The 27,449-nt window shown below is 38.3% G+C and overlaps 1 protein-coding gene across 1 annotated transcript in view; it reads right to left on the reverse strand.

Moving 5' to 3' along the window:
• The window catches only part of arhgef12a (Rho guanine nucleotide exchange factor (GEF) 12a), a 54,185-nt gene that overhangs the window by 8,073 nt on the left and 18,663 nt on the right, over nucleotides 1-27,449 (reverse strand). The window contains exons 2-23 of the mRNA XM_085370275.1: nucleotides 16,992-17,012; nucleotides 16,132-16,223; nucleotides 14,067-14,132; nucleotides 7,507-7,605; nucleotides 6,377-6,426; nucleotides 6,143-6,200; nucleotides 5,885-6,048; nucleotides 5,446-5,469; nucleotides 4,974-5,093; nucleotides 4,428-4,514; nucleotides 3,919-4,053; nucleotides 3,679-3,780; nucleotides 3,438-3,548; nucleotides 2,846-2,944; nucleotides 2,375-2,417; nucleotides 1,943-2,048; nucleotides 1,607-1,744; nucleotides 1,491-1,523; nucleotides 755-869; nucleotides 554-665; nucleotides 263-466; nucleotides 47-188 (exon numbers count right to left, since the gene is read on the reverse strand). Of these exons, the coding sequence (XP_085226401.1) occupies nucleotides 47-188; nucleotides 263-466; nucleotides 554-665; nucleotides 755-869; nucleotides 1,491-1,523; nucleotides 1,607-1,744; nucleotides 1,943-2,048; nucleotides 2,375-2,417; nucleotides 2,846-2,944; nucleotides 3,438-3,548; nucleotides 3,679-3,780; nucleotides 3,919-4,053; nucleotides 4,428-4,514; nucleotides 4,974-5,093; nucleotides 5,446-5,469; nucleotides 5,885-6,048; nucleotides 6,143-6,200; nucleotides 6,377-6,426; nucleotides 7,507-7,605; nucleotides 14,067-14,132; nucleotides 16,132-16,223; nucleotides 16,992-17,012 (2,121 nt within the window). The remainder of the gene's footprint in view (nucleotides 1-46; nucleotides 189-262; nucleotides 467-553; nucleotides 666-754; nucleotides 870-1,490; nucleotides 1,524-1,606; nucleotides 1,745-1,942; nucleotides 2,049-2,374; nucleotides 2,418-2,845; nucleotides 2,945-3,437; nucleotides 3,549-3,678; nucleotides 3,781-3,918; nucleotides 4,054-4,427; nucleotides 4,515-4,973; nucleotides 5,094-5,445; nucleotides 5,470-5,884; nucleotides 6,049-6,142; nucleotides 6,201-6,376; nucleotides 6,427-7,506; nucleotides 7,606-14,066; nucleotides 14,133-16,131; nucleotides 16,224-16,991; nucleotides 17,013-27,449) is intronic.

Below are 27,449 nucleotides of genomic sequence, written 5' to 3' on the forward strand. Positions count from 1 at the left end.
ACTTTTAAGGGAAACAGTGTTACTGCAGATGTGACTTTAAAGGCACCTGTCACTTTCTCTGTCATCCTCTGGCAGTTGGTCCAGGTTATATAGAGGGTCAAACTGCGAAGCAGAGTATGGCAACCCGTCCAGAGAGTCCGATGGAAGGATTTCACTCACCCTGCAGGGGCCAAATATTGGAGTCCCACCTGCCAGATAACAAGTTAATAGCCATCGCTCCTTTAAGTGTTTTTTCATTTAATTCATTTGTCTGCTTGCTCACCCATATCAGAGTCTCTGCTGGTGTCAGAGCTGTAGGTGGCGCTAATTGGAGATGATGAGTTGACAGACATGGAGTGTATAAGTTCAGGGCCCTCGCTTGATTGGCTGCCTTTGAGACGACTAGATTCTTTATAATCACTTGTAGACAGTGCAGGTTGAGACATCTGTTTCTGAGGCCGTGGTCGTCCCTCCTGGGTCGTACCCCCTGAATACACAGACAGGTGGTATCAAAATAATATAAAGCTTTGAAAGCTACGTTGTTATTTTTGGTCATTTCAAACTCGTATCTTACCTGACGATTCGATGCGGCTGGGCCGCCGCTGAGGTACACGAATATTAAATTTATTATTCTTGGGAACCTTTTTCACTTTCTCTTCCCTTTCCTTTTCTGTCTTGTTGCCTCGCTGTAGAGTTCATCAAAAACAAGAAAAGAGTCATGTAGGTGATGGGGGAAGAGGAAGAAGTCTCACTGTGCAAGACAAATTTAGATTACCTTAATCATGGGAAGAAAGCTGATCCGAAGCCGTTTGGACTCCAGGCTGCGAGGTTCCTTGACCCTCACACCAAGGTGCTTCATGTACGTATATATAACATACTGCATTGTAGTGCTTAAAAAACAAACAAACATGACAACCAATGAGTTTGGATGCTTTCTGAATTATAATTAACAAAACAAGACAATGCTAAAATTTGAAGAGAGCAAGTATCCATATTGTGATTTGTACCATATGTCACAACAGTCGTTCCTCATACAACGTCTACACAAACCATCTGGGCTGTGCTGCGACCATATGGCATTTCAAACAAAACTGTTTCAATCAGTCACACTTTTGAATTATTTAATATAAACATACTGCATAAATTACATGTTTTCTTTAAGAGACTGCTCCACCGCTTAATTTGTCAACTGTGGGGGATGCAGAGTGGCGCTCGGATGACACTGATATGTATTCTTGCTTGAAACATCAAAGACTGTACTTTAAAGGTGAATAATTACTACCACTGGCAAGTTATTAAATTAGGAGCAGATTGCTGTCTAATGATAATTTCAAGGACTGAAAAGATTTAATAAACATAAGCCAAGACATGACAGCTCCCTTAGATAATTGAGAGGCATATTACAGAATGTAAATATAGCACAGACACAGATGGCTGAAGGGGCCATGGGAGTTGTTAACTCTTAGAAATCTCTTGATTTAAGAAACTTGCTTCAGCCAAAGTTTTCTTACCATTTCTCTTCCTCTGTGAGTTGAGTAGTTACCCTGTTAACAGTACGATAAATAAAAATTGATAAAACTGAATATTATGAGCTTCCAACTAGCATGTATATGTATCAGTTACTCACAGGATATCGTCTATTTTCGCGATGATGTTTTCAGCATATGAGCGTTCCCGCTCGAGAGTGCCGCGGTCTCTGACTCTCTCTTGGTCCAGTCTGCCCAGCTCTGCTTCAGCCACTGTTAGGCCCATACTCCGCTTCTGCCTGCAAGTACCAAACACATAAGTAGGTATACTGTTATTACTGTGACCAGGTTGATAATGTTTTAGAGAAACAATGAAGAAGAGGATGAGAAAAGCTTGTTTCTTTTATATATGCCTAATGTGGGAGCTAACAAAATCCTTAACATCTGAAACCCAGCTAAATCGGCAGCATCACAAAAAATACAAATTCTGAATTTACCTGAAATCTTCAAGATTCTTCTGAATATCAGGGAGCAGAGAGTCCTGCAGTGTTTGAACATGTTGTCTGTTTATTTCCTCTGGGATCAGTTCTGTCCGCCGCCGATCTGCAAACGCACGCACGCACGCACGGACACACACACATACACAGAATAAATATCAAAGGGTTGCAGCATGTCCACAATAAATAAGTGGTATTAAAGCTAAGCAATACTTTCCAAACCATCAGAGCATTTGATTTCTTAAGGCCTTGGCAAGGACTGTGCTTGATTGGCTGAGGAATCGACTTACAGGGACTGTATAATGAGGGTGCTTAAATTGCTAAAGTTACTCAGCAGAAGCACAAAAAGTCAGCACAAAATAAATATCACCAGCTCTAAATGATGCTGGTTAGGTAACTGAATGAGACAGAAGCTGTGTACGAAATACTTACCAAGATCAGCGGAGACAGATTCAGGAACACCAACTTTTAAATTCTGCAACAAAAATGAAACAGTTCGATTCTTTAAAAGCAAACAGGGATATAAAGGAGTGAAGGTACTGAAGTCAAGCAAAACACTGCCAAATGCTGTCTGCATGAGTTCAGATCATAAATAAAGACACATAACAGTAAATGATCTGGCATTTATAGTGCTTTTCTAGTCTTATTGTGCCCTTGATACTCCTCTATCATCTCCAATGAAAGGCATAACAGCCAATTACCAGCAAATACACCACCCTGTTCTGACCTGTATATGAGATTACTTTAAAATGTGTTTTTAGGCTTTGTTTGGTCGAATTAGTATGATTTTGGAAACACCCGGGCCGGAAATGTGATTAAATTCAATTTGCTACAATAATTTGCTGTAATCTAAATGCAATACTAGATTGTGTGCTCGCTGTGTAAAGACAGATAAAGACTCACTGCTCCCCGGTCAATGAAGAAATTGTGAAGGCCCATGAACACCCGTCTGGTCTCTTTGGAGTTGGTCTGCTTGTAGAGGTCAGCATAGAGGTAGCACAGCTGAGGGAACAAAACATTAAAAATCAAAATAAAATAGGAACTGCAGAGTCTCCTAAACAGCAAGATTTTGTTTTAAGACAAGTTAAGCTTTCTTCCCATAGTTAAGCCGGGGTTTCCTGTGGTGGTTCACTTCTTACTGAGATAACTTATGCCACAAAAACTTATGCTGTGAACCCATCGCTGGTTTATCTGCAGCAGGTATGTTAGTTTCATTCTGTTGTATGTGTGCAACTGCTTCATATGTTTCTAATATTATACTTTATTCTTGCATTGTAAAATGAGATTCTCAGCTGTCAGTGCACTAAATCAGTGTTGTTGGTCAGATGTTCATGTGACTGGCGCATACATGGGACAGCAAACACTGGGTTAACATAGCAAATTGATAACCAGCTTTGTGTGACTGGGTGAACTTTCTTCACAGCAAAGGGCCTAGGTTACGTAAAAACTGTAAATAATGCATAAAAGCCATCAACAAATATGAAGGAAGTCTTACCACAGGAGCAGGGTCGAACTGAGAGATGACATGATACAGAAAGGCTGCGAGGTGGGCAGGGCGAGACTTGAGCAGCTCAATACTATTAAAGCTGTTACACTGGCCGTTTGTCTGAAAAACAGTCAGTACAACAGTTTACCTCTAATCTTAACCTATAAGTCACTTGAAATTGTATTTGGGCTTTCCGTAAAATTGTAGGGTTTTGCAAATAAATAAAAGAGATAATGTCCCCCAAAAATACCTGCTCTTGGTCTGAATCAAAATAGTCATCCTCAGCTCCAATGATCTGCGAAACCAGGCGAGACGAGGAGGGACTGCTGACTGTGGTAGGGGAAAGGGCGTCCTGTAGACGAGATGTCAGGTATGGTCAATATGTCTCCCCCATTTGGACATTCATAACCTCTTGACCTTATTGTGTGGTTGTAACAGTTAGAGGAAAGACAGTAAATAATATGTGTGAAGATAATTTCCATAAAGCTACCAGATCAGTGGTGTCCTCTGTCTCTGGGGAGTGGAAGGAGTTGTAGCTGTTCCTGGGTGTGGTCTTTGGGCTGGGGCAGGAGAACTCTCTTGGACACTGGCTGTCTGGAGATGACGGCCCAAATATGCGAGATATCTGAAAGTGGGAAGGAACACACACACACACACACACACACACACACACACACACACACACACACACACGCAACAACTTTGTAATGAATCTAAATTTCATTAAAAACAGAAAAAGAGAGAAAAAAAAGAGACCTAAAACACTATATTACAGATTGGTTGCTATGCCTGAGAGTCATCTGAATGTAGAATCGGTATGCATAAATATAATCCTTGCTCTGGTGATGTTTAGCTCTAAATAAGCCCCAAAGCCAAGCAGGACTGATTCCATTTACTTTTACATTATTATTCTAGAGCATAGCAGGTCTTGGAATTTGATGTAAATATGGTATTGAGAGAGATTTTTAGATTGTGATGTTTAAAAATGTGATTACTTACAGGGGTCCTGGTCCAGAACAGGTCTGCATTGTTTTCTCCCTTGGGGACAAATGCATCTTCATCTGCATCATCACTTGGAACAATCTCCTGAGGATTTAATAATACTTTTTTTAAAAAAAATAATAATTATAAAGATTTATATATTTTAATGATAAACAAGTAATATTTACAATGTTCTTTATGACACATGTTCAAACAGCTTTTCAAAATAAACTACATACACTGGTAATAGTCAATAGATCATTTCACGAGTGGAATTGCATAAAATATAAATACTGAAAAATTTAAATGTAGCACACTAGCTGACGCACATAGCACAAGGCTCAGTGTGTGATGACTATAAAATAAGCTGTCACTCAGACACAAAAGAGTGGCTTCCCACAGAGAAAGTCTAATCCTCTGATGGGCTTTGGATTAATGTTTGTCTGGCACAATCTCTAAATGTTCTACAAAAAAGAAAAAGAATCCCACAACACCTCCGTGGATGCTGCCGTTAGATACCTGTCCCTAGATATCCCATGTCTTTGGGCATGTTATGGTAACTACCTGTGTTGTCCCAATGGCCTTGGGGAGCTGACCCTGCAGCTGAGGAATGTGTTTTTCAGCTTCCTGGATGTCTTTCAGTAGTTTAGGGGAGGGGTTTCTGCTGTACTCCTCCTTCATGGCCTGAATGGCAAGAAGGGGGAAATCGACACAAGAATAGTAATAGCAGGTCACTGTAGTTTTCTTGAAAGTGGAAAAATGTCAAATATGTTGACATTTGTTTCCCATGCAAAAGTTAAAGAAAACGACTTCCTGCATTAAAATATATACTGCAGTATTTAAATAAACAATACACATACTACTTGACTCCTCTGTATGAATGTTCTGGTACAAGTGATCTTTTGATTTTCCAAAGAGAAAACACCACTCGTTTTAATAGTTCAATTTAACACAGCTGTGCATCAAAGAGGGCAAATCTTCTTTCTAATGCCAGAACCTTTAGTCACAGCAAGTGACACTTGTTTGCTTTACTCACCTCCAAGATGTCAGCTTTCTCATCCTGTGGGGATAAAAACCAGAGAAGCTGAAAAAGATGCAAAACAGCGAATGTGCAATCTATCTCTCTCTATATAATAGATAATAGAAATAATATCATTTAAAATTAATAATAATAATAATAATAATAATATTTAATAATAGTAAAATATACACATGCACATGTTTCACATATGTTATATAATTCTCTATTATATATAACAGAGATAGTGTCAGGGTTATATAGAAGTCATTTAGCCCCAGAGAAGATTTGAGCGGATGAGATTTAGAGATGTACCACAAATGTGACAGCATCTATAAAGGGGGGAGGGGGGGGGGGGGGGGGGGGGGCATAGACAGACCAAGGGGAATAAGATAAAGAAGCATGACAAATTTGCAGAAAGTGGACAGGCAACAGAAGTAACTAATGTCTTTAGTACCCATGGTTGTTGAATAGGTAAGATGCTGTCCTGAGGACTGCAGGGGCGCCGTGGTGCTGGAGAGTTTGGAGAGGATAAGCTCATGTCTGGCTCTGCTTCGGGCAAAGGTATCTGGGCAAGCCCGGGGGGCCGGCCCAGCACTGTGAGGGCCACATAGGAGCCCGCTAGAACACACACATAGAAACGAGAATTAGTCCCTTTTTGTAGGATTTATTTTTAAAATGTAACTTTTGTGAAAATGCAGAAAGAACAACTTACATTTAATAAGTTTCACCACTTCTGTGTGGTTAGAATGTGCAACATGGGTCCCATTAACCTGGAAGACAATAGTGGCCATATTCTAAGTACACAGCCGGACATTGCATTTTATTCCCAATAGTTTACTGAGTAGAAATACTGAGTGGCCAGAAGGTGGCAGCCTCGGTATTGGCCTTGGAGTAGAAAACGGTAACTTTCGCAGTGAAAAGACATGGTAGCAGAGGAACAGAATACCTTGATGATCCTGTCTCCTGTCTGAACACCTGCTCGCATCGCAGCCCCATCTGGTAAACACAAAGGGAAATAAGCAATTAACAACCAAAAGAGAGTGAAAAAGCAATGGAAGTGGAATAATAGCAAATAAGGAAGGAAACACAAAAAATGCTTCTTCATGATGCAGCAATGACATTTCTTCACAATGAATATGCCAAAAGTCTTTTGACAGACCATAAATACGTGACTATTTCAAGTGCTATTTTGAAAGACCATAACAGTGGTTATATTACAAGAAGGACCTGTTTCACAGCTCCACCCCAAACAAAGGGATTTAGGCATGAGACAGGTTATTATGAGAGGCAAGTCTGACTAAAGTCAGCAGAGTGCAGTTCAAGTACTCTGCAAGCCGAAAATAGACTTTAGGTCTTCAGGTTTGTAGTAGTGAGGAAATTCAACTTGGGGTCAGGGAACAAAGAATATAACTCAGTCTGCTCAACTGTGGAGTAGGTGGGGGAAAAGGGACTTATAACTATCTGTTTCAGTTTCACCACGTTGGGATGACATTTAAAGACACTATAGCTGCATTTTGTTTGCTTTTCAGTTTAAAATGCTGATACATTATTCACATGGAACTTAAAAAAAGAAAATGGGAAGCCATTCAGTGATAGTTAAGACACTCCCAAGCATTAATGAAAGTGCAAAAAAGAAAAAAGGTCTCGATTGGTTCACTCCTCTGCAGTCTCCATCCACTGCTGTACAGACCTGCTAGTGTTTACTGTGACCTGATAAAAGCCCACATAATCCTCTACAGACAGCGTGAGACACTACTCGAGGTCACAGAAGCATTTTGGCAAACTCATAACAAGACAACAGGATAAAGCAGAAGCTGCAACTACAAGTGAAACTTGTAGAAAGAGGAAATAGTTTACAGTCAACAACGTCACTAGTCTAAATAAATGCCAGAGTTGTTGATTTCTGGGGACCAATTACCACTCATATTGGCGAACTAACATGGCAAATTGACGTGATAGTTTGATGTCATTGCATGAGGACACAAGCACAAAATAAGGAGAGCTCACGTAAGGCTCAAACTGAAGGTGGTCAATGTGGTAACATTTTTCTCTTTTAAATTTGAGAGTCAATCTTACCTTCTTTGACAAGCTGCACAAACACTGGATTGTCACCACTGACAGTGAGCCCAAAGCCATTTTCATCTTTCTGGATTATTACACATCGCTGGACCAGACCTGCAAGTGACACAGACCGGAAAGAGAAAGATTTTCACAAGATCAGGAAGTTGAGTAAATTTTTAGTTCACCCAGTTAGTTCACTCTTAGCATGTAGGGTGACAGAATTCCACAATAATCACACTGGGAAGGTGATAAAAATCAGTTAAAATCAAACTTTACACTTTTTCCTCTGCCAAAGCATAAAGCTGAAGCTGTCTGTGTGTGAGGTAGGCCACTAGAAAGCTCTCCTTTTTTGTTTTTAAACATCAAAATACAACAGTGGGCTCCACGGATAATGGCTCCATGGTGCCTTCTTAAATTTTTAATAGAGATTTGGTTTAGATATGTTGAATTATGTCAAAATTATGCAAGTTAGAAATATGAACATGCTGCCACAAACCCCAGAAAAAATAAATGAAAACATATACAAGGTTCGAGCTGTATGTAGACGGAGCTGGGGCATTGCTTCAGGAATGGAACTAATAAACTCTGCGGGCCATTCTTTCCCCTGAGTGTCCCATTAGAATGCAGCTCCATCTGAATCTGCACAGGTGCAGTTTCCACATCAACTGTAAACAGTGTTGGGGAGTAACGGCATACATGTACCGCTGTTACGCATTTAAAATACAAAAGATGAGTAACTGTATTCAGTTACCATTTAAAAAGGTGGTATTTAGAATACAGTTACTTTGTTGAAATAAACGGATTACACGGCGGTATTTTCCTGATTCATATTGTCGCAGGTCAGGACTGTTTGGGTTTTGTTTGACAGCTATGTTCTGTTGTTCCAGGCAGCAGCGTTACGGTTGCCATGGTTACAGGATGACGCACGCTCTCTGCGACTGTGTATTTCCTGGGTGAGAGAGAGCGCCTTTTTGTCGTTGTGCTAAGCTAACAGGCAGAATGCTATAGCCATAGCCCTAAAGAATGTAGCATCATGGGCAGTGTAGTCCGTGCTGCAGGGAGAATGGACTGCCATACCCGTTATGTGTCTGTGAGTGCGAGGAGGGAGAAAAAGGATAGTGGAAAAGTACGAGCTGTCATCGAGCAGAAACGGGAGCTGGAAGCATGTAAATATAATAATAACCACTGCAGCCAAGAAGAGAGCCTGACGAGCCCAGTTGTAAGTAAGCTATTAAGACTCGACTGTACACTGTGTTCGTGTTTTCCTCCGAAACAATAAGCTCCGTTGGAGCAGCCTTTCAACGCCCCTCTCTGTCTCTCGCTAGCAAAGTTGACCCAGACAACAAAGTAAAGCTATTTTTGGCTACGAGCCCGACACGAACCCGACGTATTAGTCAGAGGTCCCTTTACTACGGTTCGGAGCCGCGGAACTTCAGTAATAGTAATAAAATCACACAGCAATAGTACATTCACGTAGTTGTAAACAGCATGATAATATATTAAGTAATCCAAAGTATTCCTTTACGTTACTCTCATTGAGTAACGTAAAGGAATACGTTACAGAATACATTTTGGGGCATGTATTCTGTAATCTGTAATGGAATACGTTTTAAAAGTAACCTTCCCAACACTGACTGTAAATGGGTTGTGAAGCAGCTCGAAATTCTCATTTTGTGCTTTAAAGTCACCAAAGGACTTTAAAGCACTCAGTGCGCTCAGTTTATCAGCAAAGTGCGCGTTTGGGAACACTGTTGCGCTGACTTGGTTCAACATTACTTGGCAACAGGGAAAGTGAGGCAAGTTGCACTGCTGCATTTGTGACAGCTTCACTTGAAATGGCTTCACCGCATCATACATGCCATGTCCATGAACTGACAGATTTCCTTGCTGAGCTCAAAAACTCTATTGAGAATTTTTCCCCAACTCAGCCAACGGACCTCTGTATGATAAGGAATGTCGGCAAACTCTGAATTCATTTCCCACATAAAAGACTGAAATTGACAGTGATTTAAACCTTTAGTTCGGATAAAATTTACGGTTTGCGTCACGGTGATCATTACATGCTCCGTTTTTAGGACTTTACCACACAGCGTTTCCTGGTGTATGATGCAGTATGCTGTTAACTCACCGTACAGTTCTCCTGCATCTTTACTCGCATCCTGCCGACTAGTCCACTTTTTTTCACCACACAACACCGACGCTCAATCTGTTGTAAGTCCAACAAGTTTGTCCCAGGGCAGTTTCATGTCGGTTACACTTTGACATACGTTTCTGCTCAGGCTCACATTTCCAAAATCTACGTTTTGTCTGGACACAAGACGTCGCACACCTTCATCATGCAGCTCTACAGAAACTCTCCCTCGGTAAATGGCTGAGCTGATTTGGCTTTCTCCTCTGCTACAATAAAACTTGCCTTCACAACAGCTTTACTTTGTGAGTTTGCTGTGGTGAAAAAAGTCTGTTGAAATGTCAGATTCTTCTTTAGCTCTTCTACTTTCTGTAGTTTCTGCTCTGCATTTAAGTGTTCTGACAAAACGTCCTACCGTAAGTAGTTTATGCACATTTCTGCTGCGCTGCATTATGGGATCTGTAGTTTGTGTGTTATTAGCGCCTCATATTGCCGGGCCATGCATAACAATAATAATAAATCTATATAAAATGATCTCGCGGGCCAGATAAAATTGTCTGCCGGGCCAGATGTGGTCCGCGGGCCTTGAGTTTGACACATGTGCTATAGGCGGACTGTTTAACAAACAACAAAAGGATCACCTCTGGGGACCAGGGTAGCTTGGCTTAGAGTCCAACAGAGAGCCTCAAGCAGTCATACGGAGATACACATCACTGTTTTGCAAGGAGGCGCCATACACACATTCAATTCAGAGTAGTATCTGAGATTATACTGATACTTTAATATGAAGTTACCTTCATATAAGACAGTTTTGCAGACGATTAAAAGGCCATCCCCCCACCCCCCAATCTCAAAGCTACTATTATTACATCTGCCTTTAAAAATGTATTATCCATACTTGGATGAAGGGATTTTGTGCCCCATTACTTTCACTGAAACAGTCCCAAGACAGGACATCTTTGAAGCCAGTGTGGACATGAAATATGACCAATAAAGGCTTTTACTGTGTAAATGCATAACACATCATAGACTTGGAAAAATATTATCCTGAAACACGAATTTATGGTTGCCCAGAACACAAACTATGCACAGTTAATACAGTTTGCTGAAAACACTACTGTGAGTTGACTTGTATCTGGCACTCAGCATCAAAAAACCAGGGGGATGATGACTGACTACAGGAGGCGCAGCATGGACCCATCCCTGCTGCTCGCTAGATCAATACAGACTGCATCAAAAGGGTTTCCTTCTTTAATTTCATAGGAACATCGCGGAGGATCTCTCTTGGTCTCCCAACATAACAGCGACAGTTAAAAAAAAAGACCACCAGAGACAACATTTCCTGAGTGCGCTGCAGAGGAATCGCACAGAGGAAAAGCTGTTGGTAGCCTTTTACTGCTTTGCCATCGACAATGTACTGATGTACTGCATCACAGTGTGGTACACTAGCTGCTCGGCAGCAGACAGGAAAGCTGTGCAGAGGGTTATCAACACCATCCAGCAAGCCATCGGCTGCCCAGTGTCTTCCCTAGAGGACATCTCCAGCACTCGCCGTCTCAGCAGGGCAAAGAAAATAATGAAAGAGCCTCCCTACTCTGGACAGCACTTGTTCAACCTTCTGCCCTCAGGCAGGCAGTACAGGTGGACAAACATCCAGACAAACAGAGTTAAAACAGTGTCTTCCCTTATGCCTTCAGAACCCACAATTGCTGTAAATAAAGGAGCACAATACCTATTCTGTGGTGATTGGCATCCCCTTAAGTCCAGTCATCATAAATATACAGACGTCTATGTCTGTCCTTTACACTTAAATTATTTTCAATGCCAGATTTATTTTACATGCTTTAATTCTTTTAAAATGTTTTATCTAATGTCTTGCACTTTCTAATAGACAACGACAACAAAGGGTCCTTCTCATTATTATTACTACTATCATAATCATCATCAAGACTGGCTAGACAACAAACAAATAAAAATACCTATTTATAATACAGAACCCTATGCAAAAAAGTTGGAACCATCATTAATAATTTCATTTAAATTAAACAGTACAAAGACAAAACATGACATTTATAAAAGGCACAACCATGATTGTTTTTTTTTTTTTTTTTTAAATAAATGATTTAAATACAGTGTTAGTTAAAGTTTCCAAAGGCCTGGTACAGCAATAACAGAAGCTAGGTAAACTGGGTTTAAAAAGATACATTTAAGTTACTTAGAAACACTTTAATAACATGACCTGCTAAGAAGAGAATCTGGATGTTAAACTGGTCTTTTCTACAGCCCCGACCAATTAGACAATTGAAAACATTTTACATTTCTGAATCACACATGCTCGGAAAATGTTTCGCTTTAAAAAAAGAAAGAAAAAAAAAGCAATCAGTCGTCTCAGTTTACAAATGCTTAGAGATGTGTGTTTAAAAAAAAAAAAAAAAAAAAAAGTCCTCTGTACTATAAGCTTCAAATTTACTCATATCTTTATTTACAAAACAACAGTTTCAATATATAATATTTTGTCTTTGCACTATTTTTCATTAAGTATGAGCTTCCACACCTCGGGGTCACTGAATTATCCTTTAGTTAGGACTATGCTTAATACATGTCTGCAAAACAAGCAGACATCCACCCGTTTCCCAGCATTGTTGAAAATGAGTTTCAAATCACTGCATTCTGTTTTTATTTACATTTTACACAGGGTCGCACCTTTCCTTGGAAACAGGTTACGTGTGAGGTCATTTCTGAAACTGATCTGACGACTCTGCTTAAGTAGATGTTATCTCACAGGTTAGAAAGAGGAACGTTACTTTTCAGGTTCTTTGTGGAGCGACTTAGAAGAAATGCAAGGGGAAGGTTATCTTTTATCTGGCCAGCACTTCGTCACAAGACATAAAAGAAAACATTACGCAAAGTACACAAATGCTTAAATACATAATTGTAGTCTCATATTATTTAAACAAACAAACAAACAAAAAAACAAACAAACAACAAAACGAGAAGACTCTATAACTACAACAAACTCTCTTAAATTGTCATTTCAACATTTTAAAGACTGAGAAAGGTATCCAGTGGTTTCTTGTCATCAAAAGAGAGGTAAGTCGATCGATAGGTACGTTGGGGGTTGGAGAATAGAAGGAATAGCAGCTAATATGTGGAGAGAGGTTAGAGGAGCCAAAAGCTCTGGGTTGGGGGGAAGGGTGTAGGAGAGAGAGGGTTAGGTATAGATGAAGGAGCGAGGAGGAAGGGAGGAGGAGAGGGCATGGGTGTCAAGGAAGCAGATGAAGCCATATGAATTCAAGAGCTGGTGTGAATTTGCCTCTAGATGCTTAGCTCTCTCTCTCTCTCTCTCTCTCTGCTTTAAAGCATTTAAAATTCTTTGGTATTTATAAACCATGAGGAGTGGGACTGCTGACATGATCTGAGCTAATGTATAATTCAGAGATTCAACTTTAATGTAATCAGCACCCACCAGTGATACGAAACTTACACTAGAGAATAAGGTGACCTTCTGTATTGTATCATCACCACACATAAGGAACCCAAGTAACAGCCGAGAGCATTAAAAAGGCAGAACAATTTCATTTCATTAAAAGCTGGAGTTTTAAGACTTTCAGTTCTCACTGATTTTTTTGTTGTCTAAAAAAAAAAAAAAAAAAAATGCTAAAGTTGCACCAGACCAGAAAAAGATAAGAGACAAAGATCTGTTTGTTTCAAAGTGAACAAACACGCCAAAGCTTTGTTGCATATGATAATAAGGGTTTACCTTTGTCAACTGTACCCTTTGGAGAGTTTAGACTATCTCGGCTCAAACTGGCATTTCTGACAGCTGCTTTAAGAATTTGTTTTGTCAATTCATTGCATGTGAGGCAAGCCACATGCAGTCTGTTGGCTGCAGTGACCACGTGTCTCTGCCTGTAAATGTACTCGTGTCAGTGTAGATGAAGTAACAAGCATGAAAGCAAAGTCGAAGGGGTTTAAAAAGACCAGAGGGACACCCAAGTGGCTTTGTTTACATAGATTCTAATTAACATATCACTAAATCCAATGTTTGGTCCTTGTAATCATGTAGGCAGATCCTATACTTAAATTATCTCATTCATTTGAAAAGTACAATAAAACTACATACCAAATGTTCACAAAAAGACTGACTACTAGAAGCTATTGTACTGATCATAAAATAAAACGAAATAAATAATCACTGTAAAAAATATATGTGTTGGCTGCCTATCTCTTAATAAATGCTATACTGATTTCCATTTTTAAAAGAGCAGATAAACAAGGAGTTGAATGTATCCCAGTTGAGCTGATGTCTTGGCAGTGATTATGAGGACAGTTTATTTTAATATCAGCCAGCATGGTCACATAAGTAAAACATCTATAGGCAATCTCACACCAGGAAGCGTGTACAAATGCAGCTGCCACACCAGCCATTCAAGCAGGAGCTTCTTACCACAGGACTCAGGCTTCCCCTCTGGTAGCACACTGCTGCTGCCACTCTTCTGCACCACCAGAGCTTCTGCTCACAGCCCCCACCACACAGAACGCAGAGCAGACAGCACACATTCACATACACATAAAGAAACAACACAAGGAAAGGAAACAAAACAGGAAAGAGAAAATCATGAGGGAGAAATAAACATGGGAGATGAAAAATTAAACGCACAAATCGGCAGTTTAACAAAAAAAAAAAAAAAAAAATTAAAAATGATTTGGATAGGCACTGAAAAAAGTGAAAGTAGCTGAAGATTAACTAGCTTGTTTTTTTTAGTACCTTTTTATTTTTAACTACCCACATATCTATAGATACTTACGGCAAATGTAATTATAGGGGCCACACGCTTTCAAAACTGAAAACTGCATTAAAATGATAAGCTCAAGTCTGATTTTATATTAAACATGTCCTGAAAATAAAGAAGGTTACAAAAGGCCAAGATTGCATCTGGCTTCTTTAATAAAAATTCTGCGCTAATAACACAATGGCCATAAAAGTGTAGCTGTACACTCCAATTTTATCGTGATGAATAAGCAGCTAGTGAAATTGCATGCAATTTTGGGTGTGTCTCCCCACCGCAGAGGGTGGTTTTATAAGTTGTGGCAAAGGGGATGATGCTAAAAATAATTCCAAAATCAAGTTTCCATCAACAGAAGAGAAACTTTTCTTAGGCCACCAATTAAAATAAGGAGGCTGACTTTTTCTTTTAGACAAATAATCAGTTTTTGTGGGAAACAATGATCTAAAAAGTCAGTTTTAATAAACATCTACAGTGTCTGCCTACTTCTGTATATCCTTAATAAACCCAAACCACTTTGAAATTAGAGAAAAAAGGCACATATGGAGAATATCTAGGAAAAGATTATTAGAGTTCATGCATCTTGCAAGCAAATAACAAAAATACAAGCTGCGATACAGAACATGCAGACATGCAAAATTTCAGGACATAAATGTAACACTAGCAGAAAATAAAGATGTACAAAAAGTACATTTAAGAATGAGGTGCGTCTTGCTGGATTTGGTACATTTTGTTTAATCGCTACATAGCTAAACGTCAAAGAAATGTATGCAAGAAGATTTTAGTCTGATGCCAGACAAAGACAAGCAGCAAAGCGCATGTCTTAACTGAGAGAACTCATCTTGTCTGTGTTTTGTTGCATCATTCACAGATAAGCCACTATGTGGTGCAGAGGATTTTCTTTTTTTGTTGTGAATACAGGAGCTTCAGTCATATCTCGAATCACACTCAACTGACTGCTGACAAATACCACCGGGACTGTCACCATATCAGACGAGTCTGTCTCTGAAACACAACAATTTCACCCTGCAATAAACTGGAAACTGGAGTGCATAATAAGCTCAGTGGCTTTTTGTGCCCTTCAAGTATGCATGCACACATGAGACCACCCAACCACCCAAGCATACAAAACCCACTTATTTATGTAAAACTGTGAGACACGTGAACATAATACACACACAGAGCTACTGATTTTTCAGTCCATTAATCAAACAGTTCTCTGCTTATCGGTTTAACACTGGCAACATGTAATGAAACGTAAGCTTTCTGACAAACACTTGTAAAGCTGTAATGTCAACGTAACCATTAAAGACACATTATACTGTCTGTAAACTGAATTAACTCCCAAAAAGATGATTCAAACGCCTACTAATAATAAATTATTTTCATCCAATGACAAACACAAAGTAGATCAGACCACACATGTGAAGACTGATGTAAAGCTGTCATTTTAAACTTATACAATAATCAAGCACAAAGCATAGAGCAAGATACAAACATGCCTTGAGCAAATCATCATGAGCACATTTGTTCTATGAGACAATTTGTGAGTGTGAGAGTTGGAGAGAAAAAAAAAGAAAAGGAGACTGTCAGACAGAAACATGTGAGGCAGTCGGTGAGGCATTCAAAGACCGAAGGAAGAGATGGAAACACGCACTGTCACGGACTAAAGCAGAGCGAGTAGGAAAACCACATTCAAGCATCGAAATGAAAGTACAAAGTTACCTGTAGGGTCAAACTCATTGGAGGGAAGGGAATTTCTTTCACTTTTGGGTTTCTTGTCTGGGGGGTGGTCTTTACTGAGAATACTGCTGGTTCTATAGAAAGGGGAACAGATGAGTAAAAGGTAAACCAAGTGGTAGAACAGTACAAGACCAGCATTTGTCCAGTAAGAGCAATCACATACAACAATGCAGACTTTTACACATTGCATTGTTTTTACTGAAAAGGTCACTATAATGTATGCATGTCTTACATTACTGCTACAGAATAAGCCTGGCTTTCATGCAAGTAAAGACCCAGAGTAACCGCAGCAACAGTAAGAACCAACTACTGTCCTTTTTATTCTTGAGAATAAAATGCAGGAGGACCTCCTAGCGTATGAATCATGCCGAGTGTGTCTACTGTATAAAATGACACGCTGAGAGGAAGTGGAGGCGCTCTCCTGAGTGCCCAAAGAGCAAGGCCAGAGAAAGGACGCTTCTCAGTGGAGATACCACAAGGCCAGACTCCGGCTTGAACCTCGGGAGGCTATGTATGGCTGCCTCTGCCTATACTGGCCTCAACTGTGAAAGGCCACTGTTCTGTTCACAGTGAAAGGCAGCGATGGGCCGCCCTTAAAAGAGGGACCCCTTTGTCCGTCACTCTGTGTGTGTGTGTGTGTGCATGGGGGGCGGGGGGGTTGGTCCACACTCTAAAGACTTCTGTATTACAGCACACCAGGCCTAGTAAAATCTGCCTCATTTCCCTCATGCAGAGCTCTGTACATGTATGGGACTGGGTGGTGTGTTATGTCTGTGTTACCACAGGATTCCCTATTCATAAGGGTGTAAGTGTCAGCAATCCAATAAGATAAAGATTCTTACCTGTTTGCTTTCTTGGGAAACCTGCAAGATAAAACAGAATAACAGTTAGCATCCTACAGAAATCTGCTGGCAGACTACTAATGTAATGTAGAACACAAAAGCTGGGCTGCTTATTCCTGTTTGCAGAGTTAAAAAACAAAAAACAAGATGTCGTGCTGACAGTTTCTCATGAGACCCATATAGTAGTAAACACGATAATCCCGATCAAACATCGGAGTTCTTCAGCTACAGATTAAAGCGTTTTCCAGGTCAAATGTCCTCTGCCTCTCAGATCTCATCTGTGTGCATGTGCTGTAATCTAGTTCTACAGACATCATAGTTTCACTGTAATAATCATATCGTAATCATACACAGGGCCTTCGAAGTGGCATGCTCATTGCCACAGAGTGCAGCAGTGATGAAATAATTAGGGGATATAGTCAGCACCATATTGGAAAACGCAATGTTTTCCAGGATACTTGAGCTCTGCCTTTTTTCTTTAGCAGACAAAGCATGAAAGAAAATTTATAGGCTAGAAAATTTAAAGAAATGCTACACTGTTAACAGCAGCTATAGGTGGTCATTCTCATGTTTAAGAGACAGCCTTAACAGAATCACCCAAGGCACACAAGAGTTGGTGGACCTTGCACTTTGTACAATTTCTAAACCAAATTTTACTCCAGTACTCAAAGATAAGATATACATGCCAAAAATGTGTTTTTAGCCTTAAAGTGATTAAAGAGAATCAAAGACAATCTATTCCAACGAAACGTGGCAAAGGGTCACAGATTTTAATATTGATTTATTAGTGTGAATGCTTGAAAAGCATTCACAGTATTGTTCTTCTAATCTTTATTATTAGTGTGAATGCTTGAAAAGCATTCACAGTATTGTTATTCTAATCTTTATTATTAGTGTGAATGCTTGAAAAGCATTCACAGTATTGTTCTTCTAATCTTTATTAGTGTGAATGCTTGAAAAGCATTCACAGTATTGTTGTTGTAATCTTTATTATTATTATTATTATTATATTTTATTCTGTATTCCGTACGTTTTTTGTAATCCTACTCCTTCAAAACCGTTCAACTTAGAAAAACCATTCCAACACCGTTAGATTCCTATTCTTTTGGACAACACTGCTTCCATTTTTCATATTTTTAACATTTATATTTTTAATTTTATTCAACTTTATTCAACAAAAATTTATAATGTATTTCAATGGGGAGACCCTTCAAATCCTCATTCAACTTACTCATTTTTAAACTCTTACTACTTCCACATACATTGACATAGAGCCACCATTCAAACTTTAAAACGAAGACAAGACATTCAACTATTCAACTTGCATTTATCTTTTCAATATCTATTATACTTTTTCTTCAGTTCCAGTTTAAGTTTCATGATGTTTTTTCACCCGTTTCAGAGTTTATAATGGGTGTGTATGGGACGGAATGTTGGGGCTAGAGTGAGGCAGCTCAACTGCTAGAGTGAGAGGAGCAAAAAAATTAATCTTAAAATCTTTTTTAAAACTGCTGCTGTGTCTGCAGCGTTTGCTCTACAGGTATGATTTTACCCTCAAAACGTAGCCATCGCTGTCCTCTTTCATCCAATGTGTTTACTATTGTCCTAGGTGTTATGGTTCTTTCATAAATGTCACCAATGCACAGCCTCCTCCCTCCAACTCTTCCATAGACTCTAATGTTAAAATGGCTCAGAAGGTTCGTTTGAAAATCAGAAGAGCATGGTGTCTTTCCACTGTCACCACGTCCATATAATAAACTCCACAGGCATGAAAACTGAGAATTCGGTAGACTAGAAGCTGCTGTCGCTCACGGTGAAAGAATTTTGTCAATACGACTTGTACTTTTAATTTGGGAACGATTTGTTTCGGCCTGACTTTTCTGTTCATTTTAAGCAGCAAAAGTGAGGTGCATGTCTGTGTGCGTGTGTATGGAGCCATTGGGTGCAGTCACTATAGCAACCAGGCTCACACCTGCCTGCTTAACGAGCTCTCCCTGCCACTGTACCAAGATTCATCTTAAGCACTTCTCTTTCAACTGCTGCTGTGTCCACAGTGTTACAGCCATCATTTTACCCTCAAATTGTCACCATTATTGTTCTCTTTCCAACACCGTATCTTTCAAAGCTCAGGCATTTAAACTTTTTAAACTGTGTGGATCAAAGTGGAGGGATCACATTTGAGTCATTCAGTGATTCAAAGAATATGACCTTTTAATATTCATTCAGATGTTTTCTGACTCTAAATGTTCTTTTCTCATTTCTTAGGGTTTTCTAATTTACATTTAAAACATTTTCAGTTTTTTTCCAACTCCTTCTTCTGTGTAACCTTCAGCTTTTACCAGTTCAGCACCTTTGTTTTCAGGTTAAATTCGTTTTTTTTTTTGTTGTTTTTTTTTAATCTCATTCAATATTTTTAACTCAAAATTCAGCAATTAATTCATTTCAGTGCATACATTCAGATTCAAGCATTCACACTGCAGTTTCTTCAGAAAATGCACTTTCTAGTTCTATTTTATTCTTCCGTACGTTTTTTGAAAGCCTACTCCTTCAAAACCGTTCAACTTAGAAAAACCATTCAAACATCGTTAGATTCCTATTATTTTGGACATGACTGCTTCTATTTTTCTCATTTTTAACATTTATATTTTTAATTTTATTCAACTTTATTCAACAAAAATTTATAATGTATTTCAATGGGGAGACCCTTCAAATTCTCATTCAACTTACTCATTTTTAAACTCTTACTACTTCCACATACGTTGACATAGAGCCACCATTCAAACTTTAAAACGAAGACAAGACATTCAACTATTCAACTTGTATTTATCTTTTCAATATCTATTATACTTTTTCTTCAGTTCCAGTTTAAGTTTCATGATGTTTTTTCACCCGTTTCAAAATTTATAATGGGTGTGTATGGGACGGAATGTTGGGGCTAGAGTGAGACAGCTCAACTGCTAGAGTGAGAGGAGCAAAAAAATTAATCTTAAAATCTTTTTTAAAACTGCTGCTGTGTCCGCAGCGTTTGCTCTACAGGTATGATTTTACCCTCAAAACGTAGCCATGGCTGTCCTCTTTCATCCAATGTGTTTACTATTGTCCTAGGTGTTATGGTTCTTTCATACATGTCACCAATGCACAGCCTCCTCCCTCCAACTCTTCCATAGACTCTAATGTTAAAATGGCTCAGAAGGTTCGTTTGAAAATCAGAAGAGCATGGTGTCTTTCCACTGTCACCACGTCCATATAATAAGCTCCACAGGCATGAAAACTGAGAATTAGGTAGACTAGACATTGCTGTCGCTCACGGTGAAAGAATTTTGTCAATACGACTTTTACTTTTCATTTGGGAGCGATTTGTTTCGGCCTGACTTTTCTGTTCATTTTAAGCAGCAAAAGTGAGGCGCATGTCTGTGTACGTGTGTATGGAGCCATTGGGTGCAGTCACTATAGCAACCAGGCTCACACCTGCCTGCTTAACGAGCTCTGCCTGCCACTGTGCCAAGATTCATCTTAAGCACTTCTCTTTCAACTGCTGCTGTGTCCACAGTGTTACAGCCATCATTTTACCCTCAAATTGTCGCCATTATTGTTCTCTTTCCAACACCGTGTCTTTCAAAGCTCAGACTTTTAAATTTTTTAAACTGTGTGGATCCAAGCAGAGGGATCACATTTTAGTCATTCAGTGATTCAAAGAATATGACCTTTTAATATTCATTCAGATGTTTTCTGACTCTAAATGTTCTCTTCTAAATTCTTAGGGTTTTCTAATTTACAATTAAAACATTTTCAGCTTTTTTCCAACTTCTTCTTCTGTGTAACGTTCAGCTTTTAGCAGTTCAGCACTTTTGTTTTCAGGTTAAATTCGGGTTTTTTTTTTTTATCTCATTCAATATTTTTAACTCAAAATTCAGTAATTAATTCATTTCAGTGCATACATTCAGATTCAAGCATTCACACTGCAGTTTCTTCAGAAAATGCACTTTCTAGTTATTATATTTTATTCTGTATTCCGTACGTTTTTTGTAATCCTACTCCTTCAAAACCGTTCAACTTAGAAAAACCATTCAAACACCGTTAGATTCCTATTCTTTTGGACAACACTGCTTCTATTTTTCATATTTTTAACATTTATATTTTTAATTTTATTCAACTTTATTCAACAAAAATTTATAATGTATTTCAATGGGGAGACCCTTCAAATCCTCATTCAACTTACTCATTTTTAAACTCTTACTACTTCCACATACATTGACATAGAGCCACCATTCAAACTTTAAAACGAAGACAAGACATTCAACTATTCAACTTGTATTTATCTTTTCAATATCTATTATACTTTTTCTTCAGTTCCAGTTTAAGTTTCATGATGTTTTTTCACCCGTTTCAGAGTTTATAATGGGTGTGTATGGGACGGAATGTTGGGGCTAGAGTGAGGCAGCTCAACTGCTAGAGTGAGAGGAGCAAAAAAATTAATCTTAAAATCTTTTTTAAAACTGCTGCTGTGTCTGCAGCGTTTGCTCTACAGGTATGATTTTACCCTCAAAACGTAGCCATCGCTGTCCTCTTTCATCCAATGTGTTTACTATTGTCCTAGGTGTTATGGTTCTTTCATAAATGTCACCAATGCACAGCCTCCTCCCTCCAACTCTTCCATAGACTCTAATGTTAAAATGGCTCAGAAGGTTCGTTTGAAAATCAGAAGAGCATGGTGTCTTTCCACTGTCACCACGTCCATATAATAAGCTCCACAGGCATGAAAACTGAGAATTAGGTAGACTAGACATTGCTGTCGCTCACGGTGAAAGAATTTCGTCAATACGACTTTTACTTTTCATTTGGGAACGATTTGTTTTGGCCTGACTTTTCTGTTCATTTTAAGCAGCAAAAGTGAGGTGCATGTCTGTGTACGTGTGTATGGAGCCATTGGGTGCGGTCACTATAGCAACCAGGCTCACACCTGCCTGCTTAACGAGCTCTGCCTGCCACTGTACCAAGATTCATCTTAAGCACTTCTCTTTCAACTGCTGCTGTGTCCACAGTGTTACAGCCATCATTTTACCCTCAAATTGTCGCCATTATTGTTCTCTTTCCAACACCGTATCTTTCAAAGCTCAGGCATTTAAACTTTTTAAACTGTGTGGATCAAAGTGGAGGGATCACATTTGAGTCATTCAGTGATTCAAAGAATATGACCTTTTAATATTCATTCAGATGTTTTCTGACTCTAAATGTTCTTTTCTCATTTCTTAGGGTTTTCTAATTTACATTTAAAACATTTTCAGTTTTTTTCCAACTCCTTCTTCTGTGTAACCATCAGCTTTTAGCAGTTCAGCACCTTTGTTTTCAGGTTAAATTCGGTTTTTTTTTTTTGTTTTTTTTTAATCTCATTCAATATTTTTAACTCAAAATTCAGCAATTAATTCATTTCAGTGCATACATTCAGATTCAAGCATTCACACTGCAGTTTCTTCAGAAAATGCACTTTCTAGTTATTATATTTTATCTATTCCGTACGTTTTTTGTACTCCTACTCCTTCAAAACCGTTCAACTTAGAAAAACCATTCAAACACCATTAGATTCCTATTCTTTTGGACATGACTGCTTCTACTTTTCTCATTTTTAACATTTATATTTTTAATTTTATTCAACTTTATTCAACAAAAATTTCCCATGTATTTCAATGGGGAGACCCTTCAAATTCTCATTCAACTTACTCATTTTTAAACTCCTACTACTTCCACATACGTTGACATAGAGCCACCATTCAAACTTTAAAACGAAGACAAGACATTCAACTATTCAACTTGTATTTATCTTTTCAATATCTATTATACTTTTTCTTCAGTTCCAGTTTACGTTTCATGATGTTTTTTCACCCGTTTCAGAGTTTATAATGGGTGTGTATGGGACAGAATGTTGGGGCTAGAGTGAGGCAGCTCAACTGCTAGAGTGAGAGGAGCAAAAAAATTAATCTTAAAATCTTTTTTAAAACTGCTGCTGTGTCCGCAGCGTTTGCTCTACAGGTATGATTTTACCCTCAAAACGTAGCCATGGCTGTCCTCTTTCATCCAATGTGTTTACTATTGTACTAGGTGTTATGGTTCTTTCATAAATGTCACCAATGCACAGCCTCCTCCCTCCAACTCTTCCATAGACTCTAATGTTAAAATGGCTCAGAAGGTTCGTTTGAAAATCAGAAGAGCATGGTGTCTTTCTACTGTCACCACGTCCATATAATAAGCTCCACAGGCATGAAAACTGAGAATTAGGTAGACTAGACATTGCTGTCGCTCACGGTGAAAGAATTTTGTCAATACGACTTTTACTTTTCATTTGGGAACGATTTGTTTCGGCCTGACTTTTCTGTTCATTTTAAGCAGCAAAAGTGAGGCGCATGTCTGTGTACGTGTGTATGGAGCCATTGGGTGCGGTCACTATAGCAACCAGGCTCACACCTGCCTGCTTAACGAGCTCTGCCTGCCACTGTACCAAGATTCATCTTAAGCACTTCTCTTTCAACTGCTGCTGTGTCCACAGTGTTACAGCCATCATTTTACCCTCAAATTGTCGCCATTATTGTTCTCTTTCCAACACCGTATCTTTCAAAGCTCAGGCATTTAAACTTTTTAAACTGTGTGGATCAAAGTGGAGGGATCACATTTGAGTCATTCAGTGATTCAAAGAATATGACCTTTTAATATTCATTCAGATGTTTTCTGACTCTAAATGTTCTTTTCTCATTTCTTAGGGTTTTCTAATTTACATTTAAAACATTGTCAGTTTTTTTCCAACTCCTTCTTCTGTGTAACCTTCAGCTTTTAGCAGTTCAGCACCTTTGTTTTCAGGTTAAATTCGTTTGTTTTTTTTTTGTTTTTTTTTTTTATCTCATTCAATATTTTTAACTCAAAATTCAGCAATTAATTCATTTCAGTGCATACATTCAGATTCAAGCATTCACACTGCAGTTTCTTCAGAAAATGCACTTTCTAGTTAGTGTGAATGCTTGAAAAGCATTCACAGTATTGTTATTCGAATCTTTATTATTATTATTATTATTATTATTATTATTAGTGTGAATGCTTGAAAAGCATTCACAGTATTGTTCTTCTAATCTTTATTATTCTATTTTATTATTATCTATTCCGTACGTTTTTTGAAAGCCTACTCCTTCAAAACCGTTCAACTTAGAAAAACCATTCAAACACCATTAGATTCCTATTCTTTTGGACATGATTGCTTGTATTTTTCTCATTTTTAACATTTATATTTTTAATTTTATTCAACTTTATTCAACAAAAATTTCCCATGTATTTCAATGGGGAGACCCTTCAAATTCTCATTCAACTTACTCATTTTTAAACTCTTACTACTTCAACATACGTTCACATAGAGCCACCATTCAAACTTTAAAACGAAGACAAGACATTCAACTATTCAACTTGTATTTATCTTTTCAATATCTATTATACTTTTTCTTCAGTTCCAGTTTAAGTTTCATGATGTTTTTTCACCCGTTTCAGAGTTTATAATGGGTGTGTATGGGACGGAATGTTGGGGCTAGAGTGAGGCAGCTCAACTGCTAGAGTGAGAGGAGCAAAAAAATTAATCTTAAAATATTTTTTAAAACTGCTGCTGTGTCCGCAGCGTTTGCTCTACAGGTATGATTTTACCCTCAAAACGTAGCCATGGCTGTCCTCTTTCATCCAATGTGTTTACTATTGTACTAGGTGTTATGGTTCTTTCGTAAATGTCACCAATGCACAGCCTCCTCCCTCCAACTCTTCCATAGACTCTAATGTTAAAATGGCTCAGAAGGTTCGTTTGAAAATCAGAAGAGTATGGTGTCTTTCCACTGTCACCACGTCCATATAATAAACTCCACAGGCATGAAAACTGAGAATTCAGTAGACTAGAAGCTGCTGTCGCTCACGGTGAAAGAATTTCGTCAATACGACTTGTACTTTTCATATGGGAACGATTTGTTTTGGCCTGACTTTTCTGTTCATTTTAAGCAGCAAAAGTGAGGTGCATGTCTGTGTGCGTGTGTATGGAGCCATTGGGTGCGGTCACTATAGCAACCAGGCTCACACCTGCCTGCTTAACGAGCTCTGCCTGCCACTGTACCAAGATTCATCTTAAGCACTTCTCTTTCAACTGCTGCTGTGTCCACAGTGTTACAGCCATCATTTTACCCTCAAATTGTCGCCATTATTGTTCTCTTTCCAACACCATGTCTTTCAAAGCTCAGGCATTTAAACTTTTTAAACTGTGTGGATCAAAGTGGAGGGATCACATTTGAGTCATTCAGTGATTCAAAGAATATGACCTTTTAATATTCATTCAGATGTTTTCTGACTCTAAATGTTCTTTTCTCATTTCTTAGGGTTTTCTAATTTACATTTAAAACATTTTCAGTTTTTTTCCAACTTCTTCTTCTGTGTAACGTTCAGCTTTTAGCAGTTCAGCACCTTTGTTTTCAGGTTGAATTCGGTTTTTTTTGTTTGTTTTTTTTATCTCATTCAATATTTTTAACTCAAAATTCAGCAATTAATTCATTTCAGTGCATACATTCAGATTCAAGCATTCACACTGCAGTTTCTTCAGAAAATGCACTTTCTAGTTATTATTAGTGTGAATGCTTGAAAAGCATTCACAGTATTGTTATTCTAATCTTTATTATTATTATATTTTATTTTTCCGTACGTTTTTTGAAAGCCTACTCCTTCAAAACCGTTCAACTTAGAAAAACCATTCAAACACCGTTAGATTCCTATTCTTTTGGACAACATTGCTTCTATTTTTCTCATTTTTAACATTTATATTTTTAATTTTATTCAACTTTTTTCAACAAAAATTTATAATGTATTTCAATGGGGAGACCCTTCAAATTCTCATTCAACTTCCTCCTCTTTAAACTGTATCTACTTCCACATACATTGACATAGAGCCACCATTCAAACTTTAAAACGAAGACAAGACATTCAACTATTGAACTTGTATTTATCTTTTCAATATCTATTATACTTTTTCTTCAGTTCCAGTTTAAGTTTCATGATGTTTTTTCACCCGTTTCAAAGTTTATAATGGGTGTGTATGGGACGGAATGTTGGGGCTAGAGTGAGACAGCTCAACTGCTAGAGTGAGAGGAGCAAAAAAATTAATCTTAAAATATTTTTTAAAACTGCTGCTGTGTCCGCAGCGTTTGCTCTACATGTATGATTTTACCCTCAAAACGTAGCCATGGCTGTCCTCTTTCATCCAATGTGTTTACTATTGTCCTAGGTGTTACGGTTCTTTCATAAATGTCACCAATGCACAGCCTCCTCCCTCCAACTCTTCCATAGACTCTAATGTTAAAATGGCTCAGAAGGTTCGTTTGAAAATCAGAAGAGCATGGTGTCTTTCCACTGTCACCACGTCCATATAATAAGCTCCACAGGCATGAAAACTGAGAATTAGGTAGACTAGACATTGCTGTCGCTCACGGTGAAAGAATTTTGTCAATACGACTTTTACTTTTCATTTGGGAGCGATTTGTTTCGGCCTGACTTTTCTGTTCATTTTAAGCAGCAAAAGTGAGGCGCATGTCTGTGTACGTGTGTATGGAGCCATTGGGTGCAGTCACTATAGCAACCAGGCTCACACCTGCCTGCTTAACGAGCTCTGCCTGCCACTGTGCCAAGATTCATCTTAAGCACTTCTCTTTCAACTGCTGCTGTGTCCACAGTGTTACAGCCATCATTTTACCCTCAAATTGTCGCCATTATTGTTCTCTTTCCAACACCGTGTCTTTCAAAGCTCAGACTTTTAAATTTTTTAAACTGTGTGGATCCAAGCAGAGGGATCACATTTTAGTCATTCAGTGATTCAAAGAATATGAACTTTTAATATTCATTCAGATGTTTTCTGACTCTAAATGTTCTCTTCTAAATTCTTAGGGTTTTCTAATTTACAATTAAAACATTTTCAGCTTTTTTCCAACTTCTTCTTCTGTGTAACGTTCAGCTTTTAGCAGTTCAGCACCTTTGTTTTCAGGTTAAATTCGGGTTTTTTTTTTTGTTTTTTTTTTATCTCATTCAATATTTTTAACTCAAAATTCAGCAATTAATTCATTTCAGTGCATACATTCAGATTCAAGCATTCACACTGCAGTTTCTTCAGAAAATGCACTTTCTAGTTATTATTATATATTCCGTACGTTTTTTGGCATCTCACTCCTTCAAAACCGCTCAACTTAGAAAAACCATTCAAACACCGTTAGATTCCTATTCTTTTGGACATGAATGCTTCTACTTTTCTCATTTTTAACATTTATATTTTTAATTTTATTCAACTTTATTTAACAAAAATTTATAATGTATTTCAATGGAGAGACCCTTCAAATCCTCATTCAACTTACTCATTTTTAAACTCTTACTACTTCCACATACATTGACATAGAGCCACCATTCAAA

This window comes from Diplotaxodon limnothrissa, linkage group LG14 (assembly GCF_057381915.1).
Source record: "Diplotaxodon limnothrissa isolate DT_005_m linkage group LG14, D_limnothrissa_male_GT1.1, whole genome shotgun sequence".
Taxonomy (NCBI): Eukaryota; Metazoa; Chordata; class Actinopteri; order Cichliformes; family Cichlidae; genus Diplotaxodon; species Diplotaxodon limnothrissa.